This window comes from Equus quagga, chromosome 12 (assembly GCF_021613505.1).
Source record: "Equus quagga isolate Etosha38 chromosome 12, UCLA_HA_Equagga_1.0, whole genome shotgun sequence".
Classification (NCBI taxonomy): Eukaryota; Metazoa; Chordata; class Mammalia; order Perissodactyla; family Equidae; genus Equus; species Equus quagga.
Window position 1 is genome coordinate 16,913,063 of NC_060278.1, and position 26,640 is coordinate 16,939,702.

General features: G+C 35.3%; 1 protein-coding gene across 6 annotated transcripts in view; it reads left to right on the forward strand.

Annotated features, from left to right (window-relative positions):
• Positions 1-26,640, forward strand: part of TRDMT1 (tRNA aspartic acid methyltransferase 1) — a 58,772-nt gene that overhangs the window by 12,658 nt on the left and 19,474 nt on the right. For 3 of the 6 annotated variants that reach the window (XM_046679867.1, XM_046679866.1, XM_046679871.1), the window contains exons 2-6: positions 8,171-8,280; positions 22,489-22,565; positions 24,851-24,922; positions 25,513-25,578; positions 26,355-26,424. In XM_046679867.1, the coding sequence (XP_046535823.1) occupies positions 8,171-8,280; positions 22,489-22,565; positions 24,851-24,922; positions 25,513-25,578; positions 26,355-26,424 (395 nt within the window). Of the gene's footprint in view, positions 1-5,293; positions 5,421-7,006; positions 7,083-8,170; positions 8,281-22,488; positions 22,566-24,850; positions 24,923-25,512; positions 25,579-26,354; positions 26,425-26,640 lie in introns of those variants that run through there. The other 3 variants (XM_046679868.1, XM_046679869.1, XM_046679870.1) reach the window with 3 other exon arrangements.

The window sequence follows — 26,640 nt, forward strand, 5'->3', positions numbered from 1 at the left end:
CGGGCCATGGTTCCTCATAAAGCTTTGTTTAATTTTCTCTTGCTATTCTGTCTCGTGTGAATTTAATTCGTTCTCCAGCCAGACGAACCCCCATTTGGGGAGAGGAAATGTCCTCCTCCCCTACACCATGCATCTGTTCAGTCAAGAGCTGTTTGTTGAGAACCTGTTGGATGCCAGTTACAGCAGTATCTAGGTGCTGCAAGTACCCAGATACACAAGACATGGCAGGGCTCTGTCAGATTGTTTGGTCTAGTGAGAGAAGCAGTGTCCTGGCATAAATGTGATGATAGTGTTAACCACAGAGTGTGATAAGGGCAGGAAGAATGGCCCATTTCAAACCACCAGTGGGCTCCCTGAAGGCCTCCTGGAGGAGTCATGCCTGAGCTGAGCGAGGCCTGAAAGATCTATAGGAATGATCTAGGACAAGAGAGATGGTGTCAGAGGCTGGGCAGGGTAGGGTAGGTCTTTTAACTATGTGCAGAGGCACTAGGATTGAGTAATTATGGCCCATTTGGGGCATGATCAGTAGTTTGGTATTACCCGAGGGAACAGTGTGTGTGTATGAGTGTGGCAGGTGTGAACTGGAAGAAAATGGGGTTGGTCAAGGGGCAATGCCAGGAGAGAAGGCTGGACAGGTACACAGGGTCCAGGTCATGCTAAGAAGTGTGGGTTTTATCAGGAAGACAGTGGTGAACTCCTTTTAAGCAGTAGAATTATTTGATTAGGACCCAGAAAGAACCCGGGGAACCCCGTAAGTGCAAATTTGCTGATGTACATTCAGAAAAAAAAGAGCATTTGATACCATTATGTTTTTTTCTTAATTGATATTGTTATATATATTGATATGTGTAGTTTGTAAATAACATATCCATTGAACACTGACCATCTCCCTTTATAAGTTTCTAAACTACAGAGTTTCTATAAGAAACATAAATAAATGAACGTTTATTTTTCCTTTAAACAAAATTTAATTTTAAAACAAACAATCTCATATCACTTTGCAAGTGATTTTGTCTTCAATGTTCTCAAAACTTAGTGGAAGGATGCGGGGCTGGCCCTGAGGCCGAGTTGTTAAACTTCCTCACATTCCAGTTTGTTGTCCAGGTTCACAGGTTTGGATCCTGGGCGTGGACCCACTCCACTCATCAGCCATGCTGTGGAGGCATCCCACATACAAAGTAGAGGAAGACTGGCAGAGTTGTGAGCTCGGGGCTAATCTTCCTCAAGCAAAGAAAGAGGATTGGCAATGAATGTTAATTTAGAGCGAATCTTCCTCACCAAAAAAACAAACAAAAAAAACCTTAATGGAAGGAGGCATTTCTTAATTTTAGGACAGTAAATTATTTTAAAACACCAAAAACCTCTTGTAAAAAGGGCTTATGAATTAGTAATCATTCAGAGATCTGTTGAATGAAAGTCTGAGAACATAAAGAAATTAAGGTTTATATTCTCACTTTAGTAATCATGGTCAGTAGTTACGGTTTGACCTTTGTTTTATGTCAGGAACCACTGAGGTTTGCTGCTTGTTTTTATCCTTTGATTGTTAGGTGACAAAGAAGCCATCAATCCAAAGGGAAAACAGAGCTTCCTTAGGGATAGCTGTTGTGTCTCTTTCTAATAATCATATTATGATAAAAATCATCTGAGGAAGTCTTGCCATGCAAAAGTATTTAGCAAGAGATTACTGAAGTTAGAAAATCTGTGAGGTTGAATATCATTGTGCTGGAGTTTCAGCAGTTTTGCTTTTGAGATTTTGAGTATAACATGGTATTGTTCGTAATATTGCTATTGCTATTAATATTCTTCATGTGTGATCTTTGAATCGTTTATTTAATAAAAGGTTTTGGTAAGTTTCCTAAGTTCTTTCTGTTTTCTTAAATCAAGCGTCCAAAGTTTTTCTCCTAGGAGAATACAGATGTGACTTTAAAAATATAGTGAAAATAGTAGTTGCTTGGCAGAACTTCACTCTACAAGGAAAATTTGAGGGGAAAATCACCTTTTTTATTAAGGGAGGGATTCCTGTACTTCAGGGAAAAACAGTATTCTTCTACTTTTAAGACTCCCCTGACCTCCATAAATATAAACTTCGTATCTCCACCCCTGTAGGGTCTAGTAAGTTGCTTTGCACATGATGGTCAATAAATGTTTATTGAATTAAATTGATATAGTCTAAATAGGAAGTGAACCTGAAATTCTCTTCTCATCACACACATACACACACACACCCCTTCTAAACAACTGAGGTATCTGTTAGGATTAGGTTTGTGTGTCCGTTAGGATTAGTTTTGACTGGCAATAATAGAAACATCCAAAATAATAGTGGCTAAAAGAAGGTAGAAATATATCTCTTTCTCACATATAGTAAGTCTAGATGTGGTCATCTGGGGCTGCTATGGTGGCTCCGTGAAACCCTTTAGGACCTCAACTCCTGCCAGTTTTCGCTCTGCCAGCTCTGTAGAGTGGCCCTCCTCGTCATGGTCCAGTGTGACGACTAGAGCTGCAGCCATTACCTTTATTTTCCAAACCAACAGTGGAAAGGTCAGAAGGCACAAACAGCTATCACCGCCTTCCTTTTTCAGAGACTTCCTGAGAGTGTGGTAGACTTCTTCTATCTCATTGGTCAGAACTTAGCCCCATGGCCTCATCTGGCTGCAGAAGGGTGGGATACAGTCCTTTACTTGGTGCATTGCCGCAGTGAATAAATTTGATGTTGGGTTATTGAAGAGGAGGGGAAATAAATTTTGGGATAGGCAAATAATTTCTGCAGAGGTAGTAAGACTAGAAATCACATTTTTGAATTATTACAGGAATGAAGTGAAATTTCCTTCAGAGAGACTGGGCATTAATGAGAAATTTAGAAGTTCTTTGAGTTCTATAATACTAAGAAGATGATGTTTGCTATCTACTTCCCATACTGATTTTTAAATACTTATTTGTTTAGTGTTGAGTTTGGCTAATAGGTGAGTATTGCTCAGGTAGTTTGAAATGAAAAGAGGGACAAGGGAATTGAAGATTGCTATCAAAAAAGAAGGGGCAGTATTTAACCTAAGGTCTAGCTTTGTCTGTGAAGTGGGGTTAGTTTCTCTCCTGATCGATAATTAGAAGGAAACAAGCATTTATGCACTATTCTTGCAGTTTGATACCCACAAATCAATTTATCTCTGCATCATCACTGAATATGGAAACAGAAAGTTTATTTTGTTTGTCATAATGTAATTATGGACTTACTATTTTTGTAGTACCTAGAGAAGGCAAATCGATAGACAAACTTAACCACAGGAGAGCATTTCTCTTGTGTCAGTTCTCTAGTTTCTGAGCAGTGAATCAGGAAGCAAAGACCAAGACTTGTGTTAAATAATGGTAGGTAGTGAAAGATGGTCTGAAGACCTACCTCCTTTCCCACATACTCACAGAGGTTTAGGGATGGAAAGTGTCTTTAGAAGTTTGTTTAGTTGAACTGTCTTCCTCCATATTGGACAAGCAATAAATATTGTGGAAATAGAAGATTCTGCCCTGGTTTGAAAAATATTTCGCCCTAAACCTGTTTCCCTCTTTCATGCCAGGGTTTGATAATAAGGTCAAGAAAGTTTTTCCTTTTAGCGATGTTAATCTCTTGTTTTTTTATAGTAGAAATTGAAACCATGCAGGTATTATCATTTGTGAAGATCCCTTCTTATGTCACTCTAAAATCTTTCAAAAGTATTTATCCTGAAATTTGTCTCTCAGATGAACAGTTAGAATTCTTAAACTTTTCACACTGGTACAATTTCCTAACCTTAATAATAAGAACAACAATTAAAATAATAATCTATTTATGCTGTACTATTCCAGATAGATGTCAGGCAGTGAATAGGAATCTTAATCATTATTGAGCATCTACTGTATACTGAGTGTTCCATGTACTTTATTTCATTTACTTTTTTACAGCAGCCCTTTATGGGAACTGCTATTATGTCCATTTCATTTATTAGAAAACTGAGGCTTAGAGAGATAAGTAGATTTTCCAAGGCTACATAACTAATAAGTGTCAAATCTAGAATTTGAACACAAATTTCTCTAACTCCGTAGGCTATGCTTTCCCCTCTTATGCATGGTCCCCTTCCTCCAGGAATTTTGCTGATGGTGATCCCAATGATTATAGAAGTGGGCTGCCCAACATGGTAGCTACTGTCCATATGTAGTATTTAAATTTAAATTAATTAAATTAAAATTCAGTTCCTCAGTTGCACTGCCCTCATTTTAAGTGCTCAGTAACCACATGTGCCTATTGACTACTGCCATATTGGACAGCACAGAGACAGAACATTTCCATCATCATAGAAAGTTCTATTAGAGTACGCTGCTGTAGAGTTTCAGCTTAACTCTAATTTCAATGACCTACATTTAGAAATAACCTTTCTTAATAGAGACCAGCCTATCTCCCTGGAATTGAGGCTCCCTGCCTCCCCAGGGCTAAGGGTTAATGTGCTGCCTCATCATACCAATACCATTTTAAGTGGACTTTCCTGGAGACTTACTGGAAAGAGTTTTTACACTTTTCCTTGTAAATTCCCTCAGTGTGCTTTTTTTTGCTAACATTAATTTGGCGTCTTTCTCTCCTGTCGCGTTTCCCCAGCTCTGGTCTATACTCAGATCTCAAACGCTTCCTATCCACTTTCTGGTTTATAGGCTCTCGTATTTATTCACATCAGAGTAACGAAGATCTAAAGTATGTCTTGACCCAAAGTAAAATTTTTGGTTGACTGTTAGCTAAACTTCTAAGGAGATTTTCTAAGGAAATTGAATGGACTTAAAAAAATGTTTTTAACTTATTTTTTGTTATTTAGTCCATAGGAAGAATTTATTTACAATTTTTGAAATGCCGGAATTTTAAAAATGAAACAAGAAATATACTTTGCTAATAGTCATAAAACATTTGGCAATGATTTTAAATTCAAAATCCTTACAGGTCTGTTTTATTCCTAATTAAGTTCTCACTTTGAATGGAAGGAAATAGACAGTGGATGTATTCAACTGATCTTTCATTTCACAACTAGATGTCAGTGTTAACATACCTGATTAGATGTCTCAGGTGTGATTATAATGAGGTAATTCAAATAATTACTCACCTATATGAGATACAGACCAGAAAACAAATGATCAAGAAGGAAAAAAAGAAAAAATAGGCTACTTTTCTTATTTCAAAGTGGGCTGGTTAATTCCGTATTTACAGTTTTTAAATATTGATTTTTCCCCACCTTAATAACTATGCAACTATGCAACAATTAAACTTTTTGATTTATTTGGTTCTAAGAGGCAGAGAGAGTGTGAACTTGTACCTTTTCACTACTGCCAACCAGAGATTCTTCCCTACAACTTGTCGAGAGAGAGTGACCAGAAAAAGAAGGAAAATTATTGCTATTCAACTGTGGGGTGTGTAGGTGTGTGTGTTTCTTACTTACTTTAATAAGAAACATATTTGACAGCATGAATTGTGCATGTATTGTCAGTGACATTTCTAATGTCTCACCAAAAGTCTCTCTTGATATAACTAAATGTGTGTTTTTTAGTTCGGTCTTCATAAAAATGGGAGCATGATACCCCTTAGCCTTCCCTTGTAGATCCAATCTGACAGCTGTTGAACATCATTTACATAGCGTTTCTCTAACTAGTGTCTCACCTTTTATACCCATGCTTCATGTAAATATGCACTCCAGAATAATAACCGAAATGTCGTGAATACACTCCAGGTAAAGCAATAGACCAAAGGACTGAAGACGCGTCCGCTCCCTCCACCTCCACCGCCACCAAAAGATCCTAATGGGTCCCCTTTCCCCAATTCCCCCCTCCCCTTTGAGAATTACCTCTCCTGGATCACTTAAGTGATGGAGGTCACTTAGGCAAAATTCTGTTGAATCATATTCACTTTAATATTTTAGTTAAACATTTTCAAAATCTGCATATGCAGCTTAACGAAGATTTTTGGAGGCTACAGATTTAAAGTGAACAGTAGGGAATATCAAGACAACCTGTCTTTGGAGCTCAATTTAAGATTTTGACGGAATTGACAGGACTTCTTTTTAAAATTTTTATTTATGAGTTTAACTTTTTCTTTGGGAACATATTCATACCCCAAAACAATTGTGTTTTGAAAAGGCAAGTTGAATTAGTATCAGTGATATCTTAGTACCTCCATTTCTCATCATAGAAATAACATTGTAGGTCATGCAGTAGATCCTGAATAACAATCTAAAATGTGTGCAAGCAGTGCATTTGTTTATTGACTTTAAAAATCTATTGCTTGCTAAGAAAGAATTTTCGGTTCATAACTTCTTGGATTGCCACATAAAACACTCATTTAGCAGTTGCTCTTTGCCAGTTTGTATATCTTCAGGCACAAAATACAAGAACATAAAATTAATTATTGATTACGGTACAGATTCAGCACATCACTGCGGATTTTCAATCAGCCTGACAAAGGAGAAAAGTCATATCAGTCAACTCCGGGCAACCCCGGTTTGCTGTGTATATAGTAGAAATGCAAGCAACTTGCATCATGCTCTTAAACAACCTATCTTACTTAGCAAAACAACAAAATAGTTCAATGACGCTCATGTAATCCTGAGCTCTCTTACAATGATTAGTAGTTGATTAGTTCTTGACCTGGATTATAACAGGTTTGTGATTGTGCAAAAACGATCCTTATATTCTAATTTGTTGTTGTTGTTGTTTAAAAGCCTTCTAGATTTATGTTTCAAGATTTCTGATGCCATTGACAAAGATATAACATTAAATTTATTTTATACTAAGGCAAATAACTAGTTATTGAATTTAAACTGAATTGGAGGCAGCTACCTATAATATTACTAACTGGACCTCAAAGTTTCTAGTGACCTGTGTAGAAGGCAGCAGGGTACATGGGCGATAACTGGTCTTAGCTGAGTGTCTTGAACCCAGTAGGCACTTAGCATATGTTTCCTTAGAGACATCTGTGCCCTTGTTTTCTCTCTGGCGTCATCTCTCCTAGGTCCCTGTATGGTTGTGAGTGTTTCCTGAGTGTGCGCAAGCCTTCCTCCTTGCCCCATCTTCTGTGATCTGCTAAGGTACCTGCTGCACGAGCCCTGGCTTCTCACATCCTAATTGTTTTTTTCCCTTCTCTTTTTGATATTTGGGCTAAGCTAAGCTAACTATTAACAGTGAATGGTTATTAAAGGAATATTGATTTGGAGCTACTATGTAATTTGTAATATTTTCTCTGATGATTTTCTTAAGAAGTCTCAAATACTTTTATTTTTAAAGCTCTTCACGTTTTCTCCTGTTTTGGGACAGGGCATATACATGCATGTGTTTGAGGGAAGAAGTACAAGGAAGGTGGTAATTGCAAAATGTAACAGCAGCTACGCTGCCATACTTCAAACTTTGACTGCCATTTAAAGACTGTGGCAAAATTCTCTGAATCTGAAAGCATTTTGAAAATGCTTTTCTTTAGCAGCAAGACGGAAGGGCAGTGAAGACACGCCCTTGTAATTATTTCCCTCACTCTTCTCATGTTCTCTCCTGGTCTGTCAAAATTTTTAAGGTTTGGTCTGTGAACTTTTTACATTTGGATACCAATTAATTACTTGCCTCATTTAAAAACTTTCCTAAAGTTTAAATGTGTGAATTTTGTGGTATGTGAATTATATGTCACTAAAGCTGCTATTAAAAAAAAAAAAAACTTACCAAAAAGCATTTTCAGTGGTATTGGGAAGCAGCTTTGTAATAACGTTAGAAGATGAGGAACAAAGGGTAGTTATTTGTTTATAAAGAGTTCCAAGTGATATGGCTTTTTAGAATATATGTCACTTTCCTATTTTTGATTTGTTTTAACTTAGGAAAACTTTCCATTTAACTCATAAGCATATATCTTAATGGAAAGAGGAAAGCAAATTTAAGAGATAATGACTAAAACATTTAAATCTTATTTTTAGCCTTGGAATGCTGTCAGAGAGATGAACCAGAAGTACATAAATCTTCCACTTCACACCTAGCCCCTCCTGGCCTGGTCATCCATTGACAGTCTGAGATCTGGCTAGATAATTGAGAGAGTGAGGACGTGTACCAGGAAATTCTGTTGTTTTTCATTCTCTCTACAATGACCAAACTGCTGTTAAGGCCTTTTCTTTTTAAGATATTCCATTTATCGTTACAGAAAGCTGCATACCTGCACAAGTGGTGGCTGCCATTGATGTAAACACTGTCGCTAATGAAGTCTACAAGTATAATTTTCCTCACACGCAGTTACTGGCCAAGACAATTGAAGTGAGTAACGATTACTATTGTTTTAATAAGTGTATAGAAAAGAAAATGTGATTGAGAAACACTGTAAGATACTGGTTTTCAGTATCTTAATTGGAAGATAAATCATATATAAATGAAAAAGTTTAGGAAAAGGGAATTAACATTTTATTTTCTATCTGAAGATAGCGTGCTTTTTTGTTTTAATTTTCAGCTTAGAGGGAGATCATTGTTTTGGTGTCTGAGAGAAAGGATTGAAATGTAAGAATATGCTTGATTTCTAAATGCTTGGTTCTGTAGTGATATTAAACTTTAATTCTTTACTTTTAAGCGATACTCATGTACAATAGGTATAGCAGGAATGAAAAGAAGAGAGGCAGTCATTGGCTATTACTTATTGACTGCTTCTTCTTTTAGCAAGCCTGTCAAAGTTAAAGGTAATATTTCATCTGTAATTAACTCAAGTAGAAGTATTTAACATTGATGTACATTGACTTATTTTAAGAATAATATGAAATTGTGTTTTTTTCTCCCAATTTCTTGTCATGAAAAATTCTACTCATGCATTTCTCATGAAGCCATAATTTGTATACAATAAGCTGCACCCATTTTAAGTGTACAGTTTGAGTTTTGAACAATGTATATAACTGTGTAACCACCACCACATTCAAAAATTAGAACATCCATCCCCTTAAAATGTTCCTTAGTGCCCCATTTTAGTCAGTCTCTGACCCCAGCCCCAGGCAACTCCTGATCTGCCTTTTGTCATGATAGGTTACATTTTCCATTTTTAGTACATCATGAATAAAATCAGGGGTGTAATTTTTTTAGTGTAACTTCTTTTGTTTACTGTGATGTTTTTTGAGTTTCCCCATGTTGTTACATATATCAGTAGTCTGCTCTTTTTTATTATTGCTAAGTAATATTCCGTACATTGAAATATTATCTACTACAATATGTATATCCATTCATGTGATGTTAGACATTTAGGTTGTTTCCAGTTTTTGACTATTACAAAAAGGTTGCTATGAACGTTCATGTACAAAGTTTGCATGGAACTTTGTTTCTATTTCTTGTGGATAAATACCTATGAGTGGAATTGCTGGGTCATGTGGTAAGTTTCTTTATGAAAAAAATGCCAGTTGTTTTCCATAGTGTATGCACCATTTGCATTCCCATATTCAGTGTTTAAGTGTTTCAGTTGCTTCACATCCTTGTCAACACTTGCTATTGTCAGTCTTTTAAATTTTAGCCACTCTAGTGAGCATATAATGGTACAGAGATTTTTTGTGTGTGGTATTATAATTTTAATATGCATTTCTTTGATGACCAGTAATGTTGAATATCTTTTCATGTGCTTATTGACCATTTCTGTGTCTTCTTCTGTGATGAAATTTCTTGCCCAGTTTTTATTATTTGGGATGTTTGTATTATCATTTAGTTGTAAGCGTTGTTAATGTTTTCTGAGTTCAGGTTGTTTGTCAGAAATATGTATAACAAATATTTTCTCTAATTCTGTAGGTTGCCTTTTCATTTCCTTAATTGTGTTTATCAAAGTGCAGAAGTTATTTATCTCTTTTTTCTTTTTTGGGACACATTTCTTGTGTCCTAAGAAATCTTTGTTTACCCCATTTTCTCCTAAACGTTTTATAATTTTGGCTTTTACATTTAGGTTTTTGACCCATTTAAAGTTACTTTTTGTAACTTATAGTATCAGATAGGGGTCATTTAGGTTTTTCCAAGTGCATATAAAATGGTTCCAGCACCATTTTCTGAAAATATTATCTTTTTCCCAAGTTCCTTGACACTTTTACCAAAAAAATAGATCATATATGTGTGGGTTTATTTCTGATCTCTGTCTTCAGTATGTTTATCCTTACACCAACAACATGCTCTTAATTATTGTAGCTTTGTAGTATATATTGAATTCAAAAGTGTAAGTTCTTAAACTTCTATTTCTTTTTCAAGATTATTTTGGCTACACTTGTCCTTTACATTTCTGTGGTAGGTTTCAGAATCAGCCTGCCAATTTCTACCAAAAAAAAAAAAAAGATATTTTGATTAGAATTGCACTAATTCATTTTGGAAGAACCAATATCTTACTAAAATTGAGTCTTCTAATCCATGAACATAGTATCTCTCTTCATTTATTTAGGTCTCCTTTAATTTCTATCAGCAATATTTTGTAATATTTAGTGTACAAGTCTTGCACATATGTTGATTAATTTATCCCTAAATATTTGTGGATTTTGATGCTATTGTAAGTGGTATTTTTTTAAATTCATTTTCCAATTGTTTGTTAGTTGCATGTAGAGATAGACCTATTTTTGTCTGTTGACCTTATATCCTGTGACTCTGCTATATTGACCTATTAGTTCTAGTAGCTTTAATATTGACTTAAGAGTTTTTACATACACAATCATATTGTCTGAGAATAGTTTTACTTTTCCCTTCCAATCAACGTGACTTTATTTTCCTGCCTTGTTGCATTGTCTAGGACCTTCTGTACAGTGTTGGATAAAAAGAGTTACAGTAGACATACTTGCCTTCTTCCAGATCTTAGGGGCAGAACATTCAGTTACTTACCATTTTTAGTATGATATTAGTTGTAGATTTTTCATAGTTGCCTTTCATCAAGTTGAGGAAGTTTGTTTTTATTCTATTTTCTGAGAATTTTTATTATGAATGGGTCTTGAGTTTTGTCAAAAATTTTTTTGAATCTTTTAACATGACTATATTGTTTTTCCCTTTTATTTTGTTAATATGGTGATTATATAAATTACTTTTTTAATTGTTGTGGCAATATTTCATTCCTGTGATAAATCCTCCTTGGTCATGATGTATCACTATTGGATTCAATTTGCTAATATTTTAAGTATTTTTGCATTTATCTTCATAGGTGGTTTTGCAGCTTCCTCACAATGTTTTTGTATGGATTTAGTATTAGGGTAATACTAGCCTTCTATTTTCTAGAAGAATTTGTAAAGAACAAGTATTAGTTCCTCTAAAAATGTTTGCTAGAATTTCATTAATGAAGCCATCTAGCCTAGTGTTTTCTTTCTGGGAAGGTTTTTAACTATGAATTTAATTTCTTTACTTGCTATAAGACTATTGAGGCTGTCTATTTATTTCTGATTCAGATTTTGGAAATTTGTATCCTTGAAGAAATGTATCCGTTTTATCTAATTTGTCAAATGTATTGGTGTAACAGTTTTCAGAATATTTCCTTATATCCTTTTTCTATCTGTATGATCTATAATGATGTCCTATATGTCATTCCTGATGTTAGTAATTTATATCTTTTCTGTTTTTTCTTCTATTAGTGAAGCTGGAGGTTTACCAATTTTATTGGTCTTTTCAAGTAAACAGCTTTGGATGTAATTAAATTTATCTACTGTTCACTTACTATTTCACTAATTTCTGCTCATATTTATTATTTCTTTCTACTTTGTTTTTAATTTACTCTTTTTATACTTCTTACAGTGGGACTTTAGATGATTGACTTGAGTTTGTTTTCCTTTTTAAATATAAATATTTAATACTATAAATTTTCCTCTGCATTTTAGTTACATTCCACAGATTTTCGTATATTGTATGTTCATTTTCATTCAATTCAAAATATTTTCTAATTTCCTTTCTGATTTATTCTTTGCTCTATGTGTTATTTTTAAGAATGTTTTTTAAATTTCCAAATATTTAGGAATTTTCCAGTTATCGTTCTGTTATTGACTTATTGTTTCTGTTTTATTGTGGTCATACTGTGTATGGTTTCAGTTATTTTACATTTGTTGAGATGTGTTATGGCTCAGCATTCACCTTGTCTACTGAATGCTCTGTGCTGTTGAAAAGAATGTCTATTCTATTTTTGTTGGGTGTAATGTTCTATAAATTTCAATTAGGTCAAGTCCGTTGATAATGTTGTTCAATTCTTTTGTATCCTAAATGATCTTTTTCCTCTCAGTTGCTGAGAGAAGGGTGTTGTGATCTCCAACTACAACTGTGAATGTCTCTCTCTCTCCTTTCAGTGTTGTCAGTTTTTGCTTCATTTTATCCTGAAGCTCTGTTATTAACTGTATATACTTTATGATTGATTTTTTTTTTGGTCGATTGACTCCTTTGTCATTATGAAATGTCCCTCTTTACCCCCAAGAAATATTTTTTGTTCTGAAGTCTGTTTTTCCTGATGTTTTTATAGCCACTTCTGTTGTGTTATGATTAGTGTTTTTATGTATTTATCTTCCATCCTTTAAATTTTATCCTGTCTTTATATTTAAATTAGATTTATTGTAGATATAGTTGGGTCTTGCTTTTTTATTCAGGTTGACAATCTCTGCTTTTTAATTGGAGTGTTTGTGCCATTTACATTTAACTTGTTAGCAATATTGTTAGATTTAATTTTTCTATGTTATTTGCTTTCTATTTTTCTACTCTGTTTTTGTTCATTTTCCCCTCTTTTCCTGCCTTCTTTTTGATTTTTAAATATTTCATTATTCTCCACTAATGGTTTATTAGGTATATCTTCTTAGATATATCTGCTTTATTTTCTTAGTGGATGCTCTAGGGTTTACAATATGCATCTTTAATTTATGGGAGCCCACTTTCAAATAACATTATAGCACTTCATGTATAAATTACAACAGTATACTTCCATTTGTCCCCCCTGCCTGTTTTGCAATTATTGTCATGCATATTACCGCTACATGTGTTATAACCCCCAAAATATATTGTTTTTAGATTAAGTAGTCAAATGTCTATTAAAGAGTTTTAAAAAGAGCATGGAAGTATTTTATATTTACCTACATATCTACTATATTCGGCACTCTCCACTCTTTTTTTTTTCAAATCAAAATTTGCATGTGATATAATTTTCTTTCTTCCTGAAAAACCTCTTTTAGCGTCTTTTGTCATGTACACATTGGCAGGTTACAAATTGTCTGAGCTCTTTTTGAGTGAAAAAATATTTTGTCTTCATTGTGAAATATAATTTTCATTGAATCCTTGGTTGCATTCATCTTTGAAAGATATTTTCATTTCATAGCATAATATGAATTTTAAAAAATTTCCATTATTATCTGATTTGCTTAATTTCTGACTGGAAGTGTATAATTCTTATTTTTATTGCTCTTAATCTATTTTTGTCTTTCTTTTGCTACAGTTAAATTTTGTCTTTAGGGGCCGGCCCAGTGGCTTAATGGTTAGGTTCGTGCACTCCACTTCGATGGTCCAGGGTTCACAGCTTCAGATCCCAGGCATGGACCTAGCACCACTTCTCAAGCCATGCTGTGGTGGCATCCCACATAAAATAGAGGAAGACTGGCACAGATGTGAGTTCAGGGGCAATTTTCCTCAAGCAAAAAGAGGAAGATTGGCAACAGATAATAGCTCAGGGCCAATCTTCATCACCAAAATAAATAAATAATAATAATTTTGTCTTTATCACTTATTTTCAAGAATTTTATTTTAATGTGCTTTTGTGTATTTTTCTTTATTCATACTGCTTGGGCCTTATTTTTCTTTTCTTGTTTATTGTTTTCCTCAAATTTATGAAGGTTTTGGCCATTATTGCTTAAAATATTTTCTCTGTTCTCCATCTTCTCTTCACCTCCAATTATGCATAATTAGATCCCTTCATGTTATTCTATTGGTCACTGAGAGTATTCATTTTTAGTTTGTTTTCCTCTGTGTGCTTCATTTCAGAAGCACACTATATTATTGTATTTTCAGGTTTTTTTTTTTCAGTGTGTAAATCTTTTATTTCAGATATTTTGTTTTTCATTTCTAGACTTTTGAACTCATTCTTTTTTATTTCTTCTATTGGTCTCATGATGTTTTTGTTTCCTTCAGGTCTTTGAGCACATTGATATTTCTGATGACTGTTTTAAAATCTTTGCCAGTTCCATCATCTCTCCCATGGCTGGGTTTGTTTCTATGGATGGTTTTCCACCCCACCCCACCCCTCAGTTATGGGTCACATTATCCTGTTTCTTAGCATTCTGGTAATTTTTTATTAGGAGCGGGACATTGTAGGTTTTACATTTCTGAGTGTTGGAGTTTATTGTAATCTCTTAAATAATGTTGGATTTTGTTCTCACAGACAGTTAATTATAGATCAGCTTGATTTTTTCGAGGTTTGTTTCTAAGCATTTTACAAGTGGGTCTTAAGTAGCCTTTGCTGTAAGGTAGTCTAATCCCACTACTAAGCTAGGACCTTTCTTAGACATCTGTTAAATGCCCCATGTACTCAACTAGGTCTCACTACTCTGAGTGGTAATTCAAATGATTGCCAGCCCTGAGACCTGGGAATTTTTTGGCTTGCAGATTCCTAGTAATTGTCCTTTTCTCAACAGTTGTTCTTTTTCCTACCTCATGGCATTTTACCTGATGCATGCACAGACTGATATTCAACAAGACACTCAAAGGGAATGCTATGTGGACTCCTGCATTCCTTTCTCTGTGTAGCTTCCTTCTGTCTAGTAGTCTGCCTTGCAAATTCTAGCCACCTTGACCTTCCTGAACTCCATTCTCTCTTTAACACATCTACATTACCAGGGACTGTTGGATTTCCTTTTCTTCCACTGCCTGTGGTCCAATACATGAAAATAGTTATTACATTTCATACAGTTTTCTTTTTTGAGAAGGAAGGTAAGTCCTATAGAACATACTCCCTCACAGGCAGAAGAAAACATCTTACAAATCTGGTTTTTTAAATTTAGATATGCTTTACATGCTATGAACTTCACCATTTTAAAGTGTATAATTCAGTGGTTTTTTGTATATTTACTAAGATGTGCAACCATTACCACTTTCTAATTCCATAACATTTTCATCACCCTAAAAAGTAATCCTGCAGTCACTCCCCATTTCTCCTCATCCCCAGCCACTGGAAACTGCTAATCTACTTTCTGTCTCTATAGACTATTCTGGACATTTCATATAATTATATGGAATCATATAATCTGTGGCCTTTTGGTCTGAATTCTTTTCTCTTTTTTTTCTGCTGAGGAAGATTAGCCCTGAGCTACTGTCTATTGCCAGTCTTCCTCTTTGCTTGAGGAAGATTCACCCTGAACTAACACCTGTGGCAGTCTTTCTCTATTTTGTATGTAGGTTGCTGCCACAGCATGGCTGACGAGTGGTGTAGGTCCATGCACAGGATCCGAACCTGCGAACCTGGGCTCCTGAAGCATAGTGCACAGAACTTAACCACCACACCATGGGGCTGGCCCCTGGATTCTTGCTCTTAGCATAATGCTTTCAAGGTTCATCCATTGTAGCATGTATCCATACTTCATTTCTTTTTTTTTTTTTTTGAGGAAGATTAGCCCTGAGCTAACTGCTGCCAATCCTCCTCTTTTGCTGAGGAAGACTGGCCCTGAGCTAACATCCGTGCCCATCTTCCTCTGCTTTACATGTGGGACGCCTACCACAGCATGGCTTGCCAAGCAGTGCCATGTCCGCACCCGGGATCCAAACTGGCAAACCCTGGGCCGCCGAAGCAGAACATGCGAACTTAACTGCTGCGCCACTGGGCTGGCCCCTTCATTTCTTTTATGGCTAAATAACATTCCGTTGTGTGGATATGTCACATTTTATTTATATAACATATTGGTTTTAAGGTTTCTTTGAGCCAGTATAAAATGATAACATTTTTGAGCAATATGATTGGGTATCCAAAAGTTAGAAGTAATTTATTTATATATTGAAGAACCTTTATCCCTGGTATTGAGAACAGAATTCTTTTCCCATGGGCATCATAGAGAGAAGTATTATGGACACAACGTCATCTTTACAGTAAGTAACAGCAGTGCATTTCATGAAAATTATTGCAAATGACAGTCTACCCATTTCATCATGGGGGGTAGGGCAAAAAGAAATACATGGTCAGAAGAAAGATACCTACTAATAAGTAATTTTGAATTGACTCTAAAATGCAGACATATGCATTTAGGTTCCAGAATTTCTGTAATATAGAGTATGGCAGCAAGTTACTTTATTTTTAAAAGTTTAATCTACATTTAAATTAAGTGTAAATACTTAAAAGTAGGTCAGCCAAAAGCCCAATTCAGCCAGAGCTTCCCCTCACTACACAAATATAAAATAAAAATAAACTCTCCATAAAGCACCCATTGAAAGTCTGCTTCCAGCAATTTGACCTCCCTTTCTGTTTCACCTGCTAAGAGAAACTGTGCGATACTTTATGTATTTGGGGACTGATTAGGGTTCCCAAGTACGTGCCAACAGAAATTTGGGGGGTTTAGAATAATGTGTCTGTATCTGTTTTTCTGGTAGTAATTATATTTCAGTCTCAGTTTTAATAGATGATAAGAAATCCCATTATCTGCATATGCTATAAGAAGGCTAGGGACAGGGAAGAACAGAGGTGGTGCCTCTAGCTCAGTGGAAAGGAGATCAGTTCATTAAAGTGGCGTCTATAAGAAACGGCAGTCTGCTTCCTACGGCTTTTCATCTCTCCTTTGATATTCCCTTCAGCCCCGTTCTCATGTGGGAGGAGTGTATTATGTCTCGGTCAAATGTGTAGGAACTACGTTGAAGGTCATGTTTCAAAAAGGAATAGAAGGTTAACGGAGGACATAGGCGTAATGAGAGGCTTTAGGGATTTTAAGTTTTATGAAACAACGTGTACTGATCTTTTGAACATTTTCTTCACGCAAGCTATTTGAACCCTTAGCAGGAACACAAATGTGACGAAGATATAGTCTTTGCCTTCAAAAACTTACTATTTAGTGCAGAAGTTGGACTTGTAGGCAGTTGTCTTTGGGACTTCTGATTGAATATGGCATAAAAAAGATATTTCTGTTCCAAAACTTTGTTTCTTTTCCTAATAGAAATAAGAAAAGAAGGGAAAAGAGTGGATGGAAAACCATTATTAATGAAAATCAGATTTAGCCATAAGCCAAAACAGAAAAGAAAATGAGGAAGAATAGTGTCAAATGCAGTGGAAATGGAACAGAATTGAATGAGAATGGCAAAATTGCATGCAAACCTCTACTTTTCTTGTGAAGAATCAAGAAGGAATGAATGCCAAGGGAGAAGACAAAATATACCCAGAAATTGTTTGTTCAAAGTCAGAAGAAACGTTTAAAAAGTCTAGATCGCTAGGCTAAAAGTGTTGCTGCAGCCTCTGCAGACCTCCTGCTCGCCCTGAGTGCCAGCACGTGGATGAGGGACAGACGGGCTCTTAGGACACTGTCTGTTTTTCTCAGAGGCAGTGTGGGGCAAAGCACCACGTGGAGCTGCCACTGTTCCACCTTCTCTCTTAGCAAACTCCTAGGTCCAAGTAGCCACCATTAAAAAATGACATAATTAGAAAGGAACCAGTTCGAGGCTAGACTAATACAGTTTTTTTAAAAGGAGGTAAGAAACATAAATTAAAAAACAACATACAACAGAAAAATTATGTTAGGAAGTAGAAGAAAATTTCTGACAAACACATCTCCATGAACTTGAAGCGTTAAATAAAACCTGTTATCTTCAAAAGAAGAGCTTCAATAAATATATACAACAGCTCAAAAAGCAATAAGACAATAATAGGACTTGAAAAATATCAGGAATCTGAAAAAAAGCAACAGGAGAAAAACAAAGCCATTATAGAAATGAAAGAAATATCAGAGTAGCAAAAAGTAAAATGGACAGAACTGCAGAGTCATGAAGGATGGGACTTGAGATAAATAAAGCAAAATAAAATGGAAAAAACACGGATCAAAATGTTGCAGAATAAATGATGAGTGACTACTGAAGCAAACGTGATCCATAATAAACATAATTAGTGCCTCCAAAGAAGAGAATAAAATAAATGGAACAAAAATATTAGCAGAAATCAATAAAAATTCTCCTAAAATAAAACCTGCAGTAAGTCATGAGCTATAGCACCCATGAGCTCTTATTGAAAAAATAGCTCAACCACTTACTCTAGCTAAGCAAGAGATGAATTGACATAGAGAACCCAGGAATGAAGCTGCCGTGTTAGGAAAGAAATTATGATTGGAAAACAAGGTGAAAGTGTAAATCTTTGCAGGGTAAAAATAATGTAATTGGAGTAGGAAGAGAAAGTGAGACTCAAAAACTATGTCTATTCTTTGAAAGATAAATGAAGTTATGGATTTTTAGGGCATTGTTTAATGTTACTGTCAGTAGCTTGGCTGAGCTGGGAAAGGGAGCTGAGCCGTCAGGGCTCAGAGTAGGTGATTAAAGCAACAAGGCGAAAATGAAAGAGTGAAGCCTTGAATCACTTACTGTGGTGGTGTGTGCAAGTCTTTAAAAAGCAGAGAAAATGCCGACACCCCCTGTTCCATTTCCCTATGGAACAGCACACGGGTGGAGAGTCAGGTGGGCCAACACAGTTGTGAGGGTTGACTTACTGTTGAGGGAGCCTCTGGCATTGGGGGAAGGGCAAGGCGGGGGAAGGCTAGGAGTGGAAAGCGCTGGGTGCTAGTTAGAGTGGGCCAAAGTATCTTCAAGGTCTCCCCTCCATCCCCAAGCAGACCTTGGCAGAGACTCCTGAAGAGGACCTCTGCCAAGGGCTCAGATAAAGAGACATAGGAATGAAGGCTTTGCGACTAGGAATGCAGATATGTGAAGATGTGAAGAACAGGGCCTGCCAGGGAGCCTGAGACCTTGACTGCCCCAAGCCTGGAGTAGGGAGGACCGCTTCCCCAGTGAGGCCTGCCGTAAGGCTGTGTAATTGCCTGTAGTCGAGCCTGAAAATCGCATGTAAGTTTTTCACAGGAGCAGGACTCCTCACTTATGAAGATAGCTAGTAATAAACTAAAATCTTCAATTAATCTAAGTAGCAAATGAGAAATTAGTGCTATAAACTTCATGTGAGCAGTTTGTTCATCGTTGTGTTTCCACCCTTAGCACAATCCCTGGCATAGAGTAAATAGTCTGAAATATTGGTGGATTAATTTATGAACATTGTTTAATGAGCAGCATACTGTGCCTAAAACAATGGACAAATACCAGGCAAATGGTAACAAAAGATAACAAGAGTTTCAGAATTGATATGAGATAAGATAGGGATAAGATAAGATATATTTCAAAGCAAAAACTATTTAAGAGTCGTAGAAATTTACTTATTAGGATGATTGGTACATCCTCAAGAAAGATGTAACTGTCATGAGCATTCATGCACAACGTAAATCAGGGCTCATAGGGCAGGAAATGGTAGGAAATATCTACTCAATAAATTTTTACTGAATACCTACATATGCCACAAAATAGAAAAACCATTGTGTTACGAATATAAACTCAGGAATTCTAAGTACAGTCATGTGCCACATAATGACATTTCAGTCAATGACACCACGTATACAACAGTGGTCCCATTAGATTAGTACTGTAGGGCCTAGGTGTGTAGTAGCCTATACCATCTACGTTTGTGTAAGTGCACTCTATGATGTTTGTAGAAGGGTCAAACACCTGACAACACATTTCTCAGAATGTATCCCTGTCGTCACTCGATGCATAACTGTAAAATATGAACAAATAGATCACAAGCACATTAAAAGAATAATATAGCGTGACCAAAATGAATTCTGTTTTGGAAATACAAATGTAGTTTACTATTAGGAATTCTATTAATATTATTCAGCATGTTAATAATTGGAAACAATGAAACTATATGTCTGAAAACATTTGACAAAATACAGTGTCTTTCTGATTGTTTTTAATCTCTCTTAATAAAATTAGAACATATGAATACTACCACAAGATATATATGTTACTCACTGGCTTTGTATGTGCAAGTTTGTGTACGGGTATTTACATTTGTTTAAACACACGTACACATATACATATCTCCCAATTCAGTAACATGCTAAACATAAAATTTTTAAAGCATTCTATAATTAAAATAATGACTAAGACAAAAATGTCCACTATTATTTAATATTGTTGTAGATATTAGCTAATTCATTCACACAAGAGAAATAGTATATAAATATTAAGGAAGATTCAAAAGAATAATTGAATATACCTGGAAAACGCAAAAGCATTAACTAAAAATAGTATAAGGAACAATGAGTGCATTTAATAAGGAGGCTGGTTACAAAAATGTAATCCCAATAGCTTACTAAACAAATAAAACTTGTTACTTACTTACAAACAAAAACTTGTTAGAAAATATAACTGAAGAAAGTTTCTATTTATAGTAATAACACAAAACTTCTAAACACTGAGAAATAAACCTAACAAGAAATCTTCATGACCCACATGGGAATAAACGAGACTTGAAAAGTGGAAGTATGTTGTGGTATTGGATAGGAGACTGAATATTTTACAAACTTTAGTTCTCCTTAGATTAACTATAAATTCACTAAAATAGTCAAAAGTTGTTGTTTTCTAATCTACCAAGTTCTTTGTGAAGTTTAGATGACAATTAAGTATAAAAATAGCCAGGAAAGTTTCTGAGAAAAGAAAAATAAAGCAAGTAGGGCGACAAATAAAACTGCTAATCAACGTGCGATAAACAGTGTTACCACAGTGAGTTTATCTAATATTCTCTGAAAGCAAAGATGTTTTTATTAACTTGTGTTGCCAGGTTATGGAAGAATGGATTCACATTAGCTTTAAAATAGCAAGTTTTTAAAGTTAATTTGTGTATCTCCATAACTACTTTCTTGAATTCCAGTACAGTCATTGACCTAGAATGCCAGGTTAAATAAATTGTGAATAGTTTGAGTGATTATTTTTTGCATGACTGGTCTATCATTTGGATTGTACTATAAAAAAAAATCACTATTTTGGGGGCCGGCCTGGTGGGGCAGCGGTTAAGTGCGCACGTTCAGCTTTGGCGGCCCGGGGTTCACTGGTTTGGATCCCACATATAAAGTAGAGGAAGATGTTAGCTCAGGGCCAGCCTTCCTCAGCAAAAAGAGGAGAATTGGCAGCAGATGTTAGGTCAGGGCTAATCTTCCTCAAAGAAAAAAAAAATTCACTATTTTCAACAATCGTTTAAAATGTAATTTTTTATGTCTAGTTGTATCGGAGGGATTAACTCTGTTTACTTCCTTTATAGGATGCTCCTGATGTAAATGACTATTGTTTTATTTTTACCCTACTTTTAGGAATTTAGCTGTAATCAATCCACCTTCAGTTGTGAAACCAATAAGTTGCTTCTCATCATGGCCCTGTGTTGATGGGCTATTTAACTTGAATATAATGTGCTGTCTCATTGTACTTCCTGCCCTAGGTTTTCTGGCAGACTGTTCTGTGTATGATTTTCAGATTGTTTTCTTTAGAACCCACAGTTCTAGAGGTGCTTTAGGAATTATTCAAAACATTTAATTTTTATTTCATTTTGTGTATTTATCTTAAATGCCTGTGATTTAGAAATGACAGACGTGTGCATTCAAACTTCTAATATAATAGAGGCAACTGCTGTGTTCCCCAGATTAACTCACTCTTTACAGAACTCAAAATAAAGCTTTCCATGCCTTATTCGTGTACTTAAACTTCTTAGAAATGTATCATAATTAGGAAGATTGTGATTCTCTCTTGTCACTTTAAATGTCCAGCTAAGCCTGTACACTCAGTGCTTAATGAGAATTGGCAAGCTCTGGTATATAAAATGAGAGCAAAATAGAACATTTTTCAACTACTTAGTCAAGTAGGGATTATTTTGATTAATATTATCTTCACTGCCAACTGTGTACGGAAGTTCTTTCACAACATACAACTGTAAAACAATCTAATAATTGTGGATGTATGAAAACTGGATCTTTTTCCATTTGGTGGTATATTAAGACACATAAACATGAAAGAGATGCCAACTGGTCAGTATATCACATTTTCTAAGTAAAATATACTATTGATAGGGGTTAAAAATTTCCTAGACCCTATACTGAAAATCATTAATTATAAAATAAAGTTTTCCATGTTTGATTCTAGAAAACAGAAGAGGGTTAGACTTGAGGCATCTAAAGGCATGAAGTGTTTCAGATCCAGGAAACCAGTGTTCCAGCTCTGCTGTGGCTGGCTCTGGGGCTTAGGGGAAGTCACTTAATTTTTCATAGCTTCCCTTTACTGCTCCACTTTCTTCACAAGATTGCTTTGGAAAGTCAGTTTAACTGAAGTTGATTTGAAAAATATTGTGTTATAGAAACTGTTGTAATTTCTGATATATTCAGTTATAATTAGGTAGCATTTTTGCTTCTTCCCGATTCTATGCATGTTTTTATATTCTTTTCTTTTTTCAAAATGTTCATTCCTTAGGGCATTACACTAGAAGAGTTTGACAGATTATCTTTCAATATGATTTTAATGAGCCCGCCCTGTCAGCCATTCACAAGGTATGTATGATAAATATTGCTCTGTTGAGGAAGAGGACTTTCGAAGGGCTCACTAATCAGATTGTACCATCGTTTCAAGCATAGATACTTTGAAGTTCATCAGCTGCATCTTCGTAGTTTTGAAATTTTTTATAAATAATTCTTTTTATCTACTTATGTTTATAATTCATCATTAATCATAAAGGAAACAGCAATTACTGCCAAATGAACAATGTTTTTGGTCAGTAGTAGATTTACAGAGACTGTCTAGGATCTGTCTTGTACCTGCCTAAGATACAATGTTTATTTCTGACCCCAATTACCTGAAATTATTTAAACTAATGAGCATTCAGGAATATCTAACACTGATTAATCAAAGTAAATTTCCATAATAAATATTCAAGTTTTAGATCATTTAACTGTAAAATTTAAAAGGTAGTGAAGATTGAATACATTTCTCAAAATTCATATGTACATTTAATAATTCTGACCTCTTATGGCTATGTTGCAATTCATTTTTTTATTATATATATTATTTATTTGGCTTTTTCAGGGAATTGTATCTTAGATGAAAATCTTGACTAATCCATCTTCATTCAGATAGTTTTCATAATAATATTTTTATTATTTTAAATAATAATAATAGTAACAATCCTCTAAGCATCTTACATGGGATATGCCATTTAATTTAACAAGCTTATGGGATAGGCATTAGTATTATCATCATTGTACAGGTGAGAAACTGAGGCATAGAAGGGTTCAGTAACTTTCCCATGGCCATACAATTAGAAAATGTCAGAGCCAGGGTTTATCAATTATTTCATGTGTTCCTGTTTAAATATATAATATGAATTTAAGTGCGATATCACTTGTAATAAATATTCTAATTTAAATGAATATTCTCATGCTTAATTTCCACCTAGGTTTTGATTTACTTAAACAGCTCTTAAGGAAATTAATTCCCCAGGGGTTTATTGTACACCTATATGCCAGGCATTCCTTTTGATGCTATAGTTCCCATCCATAAGGAACTTGTCGTCTAAGGGGAATGACTGACAAATAATTATAATGTGATATAAGCTGTATGATAAATTAATGCTGAAAGTGCCATGAGAGCACAGAAGAGAAAATGGCTTGCTACATACCAGGAGAGAGGAATTCTTTCAGAGATATCTGAACTGTGTCTCAAAAAGCAGACTGGGAATTTATCAGAGAAGGCAGAGGGCATTCCACGTAAAGATGGCTCCAAGCGTATGAAAGCATGTGACCTGTTTACAATAGGCAGGAGGCACAGAACAGAATGCAGCCCCAGCACTGTGAAGATGCATGTGTCACTGCAGCGGGCCCTGTATCTTCCCTGCTGCTATTCCCACTCTGTCTTAGCCTCACTCCAGCTGCTGAGTAGATTCCTCAGAAATCTTGGATTCTTCTCATTCTGTCCTTTTCTAATCAAATCTATTCTCTAATCTCCCATCTGAGCCTCAGAGCCACCAATGATTTTGACCTTGCTATCTGCTATGAGGAAACTGACAAGTGATATCAAGTAACTTATTTAGGACCATGACGCTAATAAGTAGTAAGGTCTTAGAACTTGGTCCTCTGCTACTGGCCCAATCCAAGTCTTCCTTTCTGCTTGATTCTTGATTATGTGGAATGCTTCTTATAAGATCTACTTGCTGGTCCAAATACTACTTGTTTATATGAGCTGTTTTGACCTAGTTAGTGTAACCAAGTTGCAACTCCTGCTTGTAGAATCAAGCCTTCAGCTTAAGTCTTTCCCATTTACATTGGATGAGACTGTCTTAGTTTTACCTACTGCTTTGATCATCTTAGATGGTGGTTAGTCTTCAATGCCATCATCTGTCCGTTGCCACCCTACCCAACTGGCTCATTCACCGGAACTTTTGTTGTTTCATCTGGATCAGAGCAAAAGGTGTTATCAGCCAATTGGGTGTGTGCTTGTGTGTGTGTGTGTGTGTGTGTGTGTGTATCTTTCCTTAACCAAGGGGTTTTAAGAGGGTAATTGATTTTATTCTTCATTGACTTCTTGTTCTTCTTTACCTCATGTAAGTCATTTGGAGTATTATTTTGTAGAAATAAATAGTGTGTATTTATTAGATAGGCAAGGCTTTTTTCTTTTTAATTAAATGAATAAATGCATTTTGTTCTCTATAGCAACAAAGATGATCATATTTTTTTAAGGACCAACTAATTTTAATTCTCTGGGTTTTAACTTTTTAAAAGTGGCTTGCTATCTTTATGTAAGGTTCTCGATAAACTCATTTGTTCCTTCTTTATCCCTTTAGAATTGGCCTGCAAGGTGATGTGACTGATCCAAGGACGAATAGCTTCTTATATATTCTAAATATTCTCCCAAGGTGAAAACTTAGATTCCTGTACAAGCTTACCTAAAGTTTAAAACTTTGGATCTGGAAGAGTATGATGTTTGTCATTTTATAGAGATTAGTGGGTTATGCATGCTGCTGTCGGATACTGTGCATGTCCTTGATCTTCTGTCATGACTAATAGAGTAACTGCAAATTTGCCAGTTTCACTGGTTGCCACTACAGTGAGTGAATTACTTCTGCTCACAGTGTTAATGTAAATGATGCTAATGATGGTGGGTGGTGTGCCCATGGCCTGGAAATTTGTGCCCACCCTGGAAGCTGCCATTCTGTGTAAATAGCAGCCCTTTGAGCTGTGCAGTTCACAGGCTCTGTGTGAACCCTTGTTTTGAAATAAACTTCAATAGAAATGAACGTTTTAAATGTTGACTTTATCAGGTGTGCCATGTTTATGGGGGAAAATGAATAAAATATAAATTGTCTCCATCCCTTATAAAATTCTTTTATAAAAAGTGTTTGGAAAATGACTTACCTCATATTTCCTGTGAGTAAGGATTTTCTCTACTTCTTCCTTCTTAGTAATGAGATGTTTGGAATTCCATTTGTTTTTTTCTTTTTTTTAGATTGCAGAAATTACCGAAGTATATTCTTTTAGAAAATGTTAAAGGTTTTGAAGTGTCTTCTACAAGGTAGAAAAATGTATTTGTCTTGTGTTCATCCTAGACTTGGTATATTTTATAGTAGGAGCTGTTGTGGAATAAAGTTTTTACAAATAAACATGTACATTCTAACATTATATATGTTATATATTTTATTAATATTTATTTTGACCAATTCATAATGTAAAGAATCACAAAGTTACGTTCAACTGATTCTCTCGCATTTTGATATGTTTGAATTTTTCCAGAAAGAGCACACATTTTAATGAGAATGATACTTCTCAATTGTGGCTGCTTATACTGGTGCCTATTTCTTTAGAAGCAGGCATGTTTTCAGTAAGAATTGGCCGCGTTTACAGGCATTTTCTGTCCTACAATTAGATGGGAGAAGCAGGCCCCATGTCAGGGCCCTTCTCTCTTACCCGGACAGAAAACTTCTGTCTGAGTCCTTGATTCAGCTGCAGGCTGTAACAGTGCTCCCTAATCTGATTTGCTGCAGATACAGCTCCATTCCCATGCAAATTTATCACCAGTAGATTCGAGAGTCTGACTCTCACCAGTTTGGATAAATTATCCGGCAGCTTTGTTTATTTATAGTAGAAATTATCTCTTTTTATGAGAAATGTAATTTCTCAAGTACTGGACTTAGTAAGACCTACGATCATTCTCTTTCTAAACAACTGGAGCAGAGGTACATTTTTCACTTTAAATGAAGTTTTTTGTGCAATATTTTATATAAGAACCCTATTTCCAACTTCAGGTTGAAAGCTTTTCTTTTTTCTTTCCTTTCACTTTTGTCTTTTCAGAGACCTGTTAATACAAACAATAGAAAATTGCGGCTTTCAGTACCAAGAATTTCTATTGTCTCCAACTTCTGTAGGTACCACAATTATAAACTCTTAAATAAATTTTCCCAAAGAGAATTTGTTTCAATAAAAAGAATGGGTTTATTTAGGTTAATATTATAGTTAAATCTTGAATTATTTCAGACATGGATCTTACTTTCTAAAGAATGTAGTACAGGCATATAAATTCATTTATACATATTTTGTGAAAAATATTATATAGCTTGAAGCTCATAGAGAATTTATT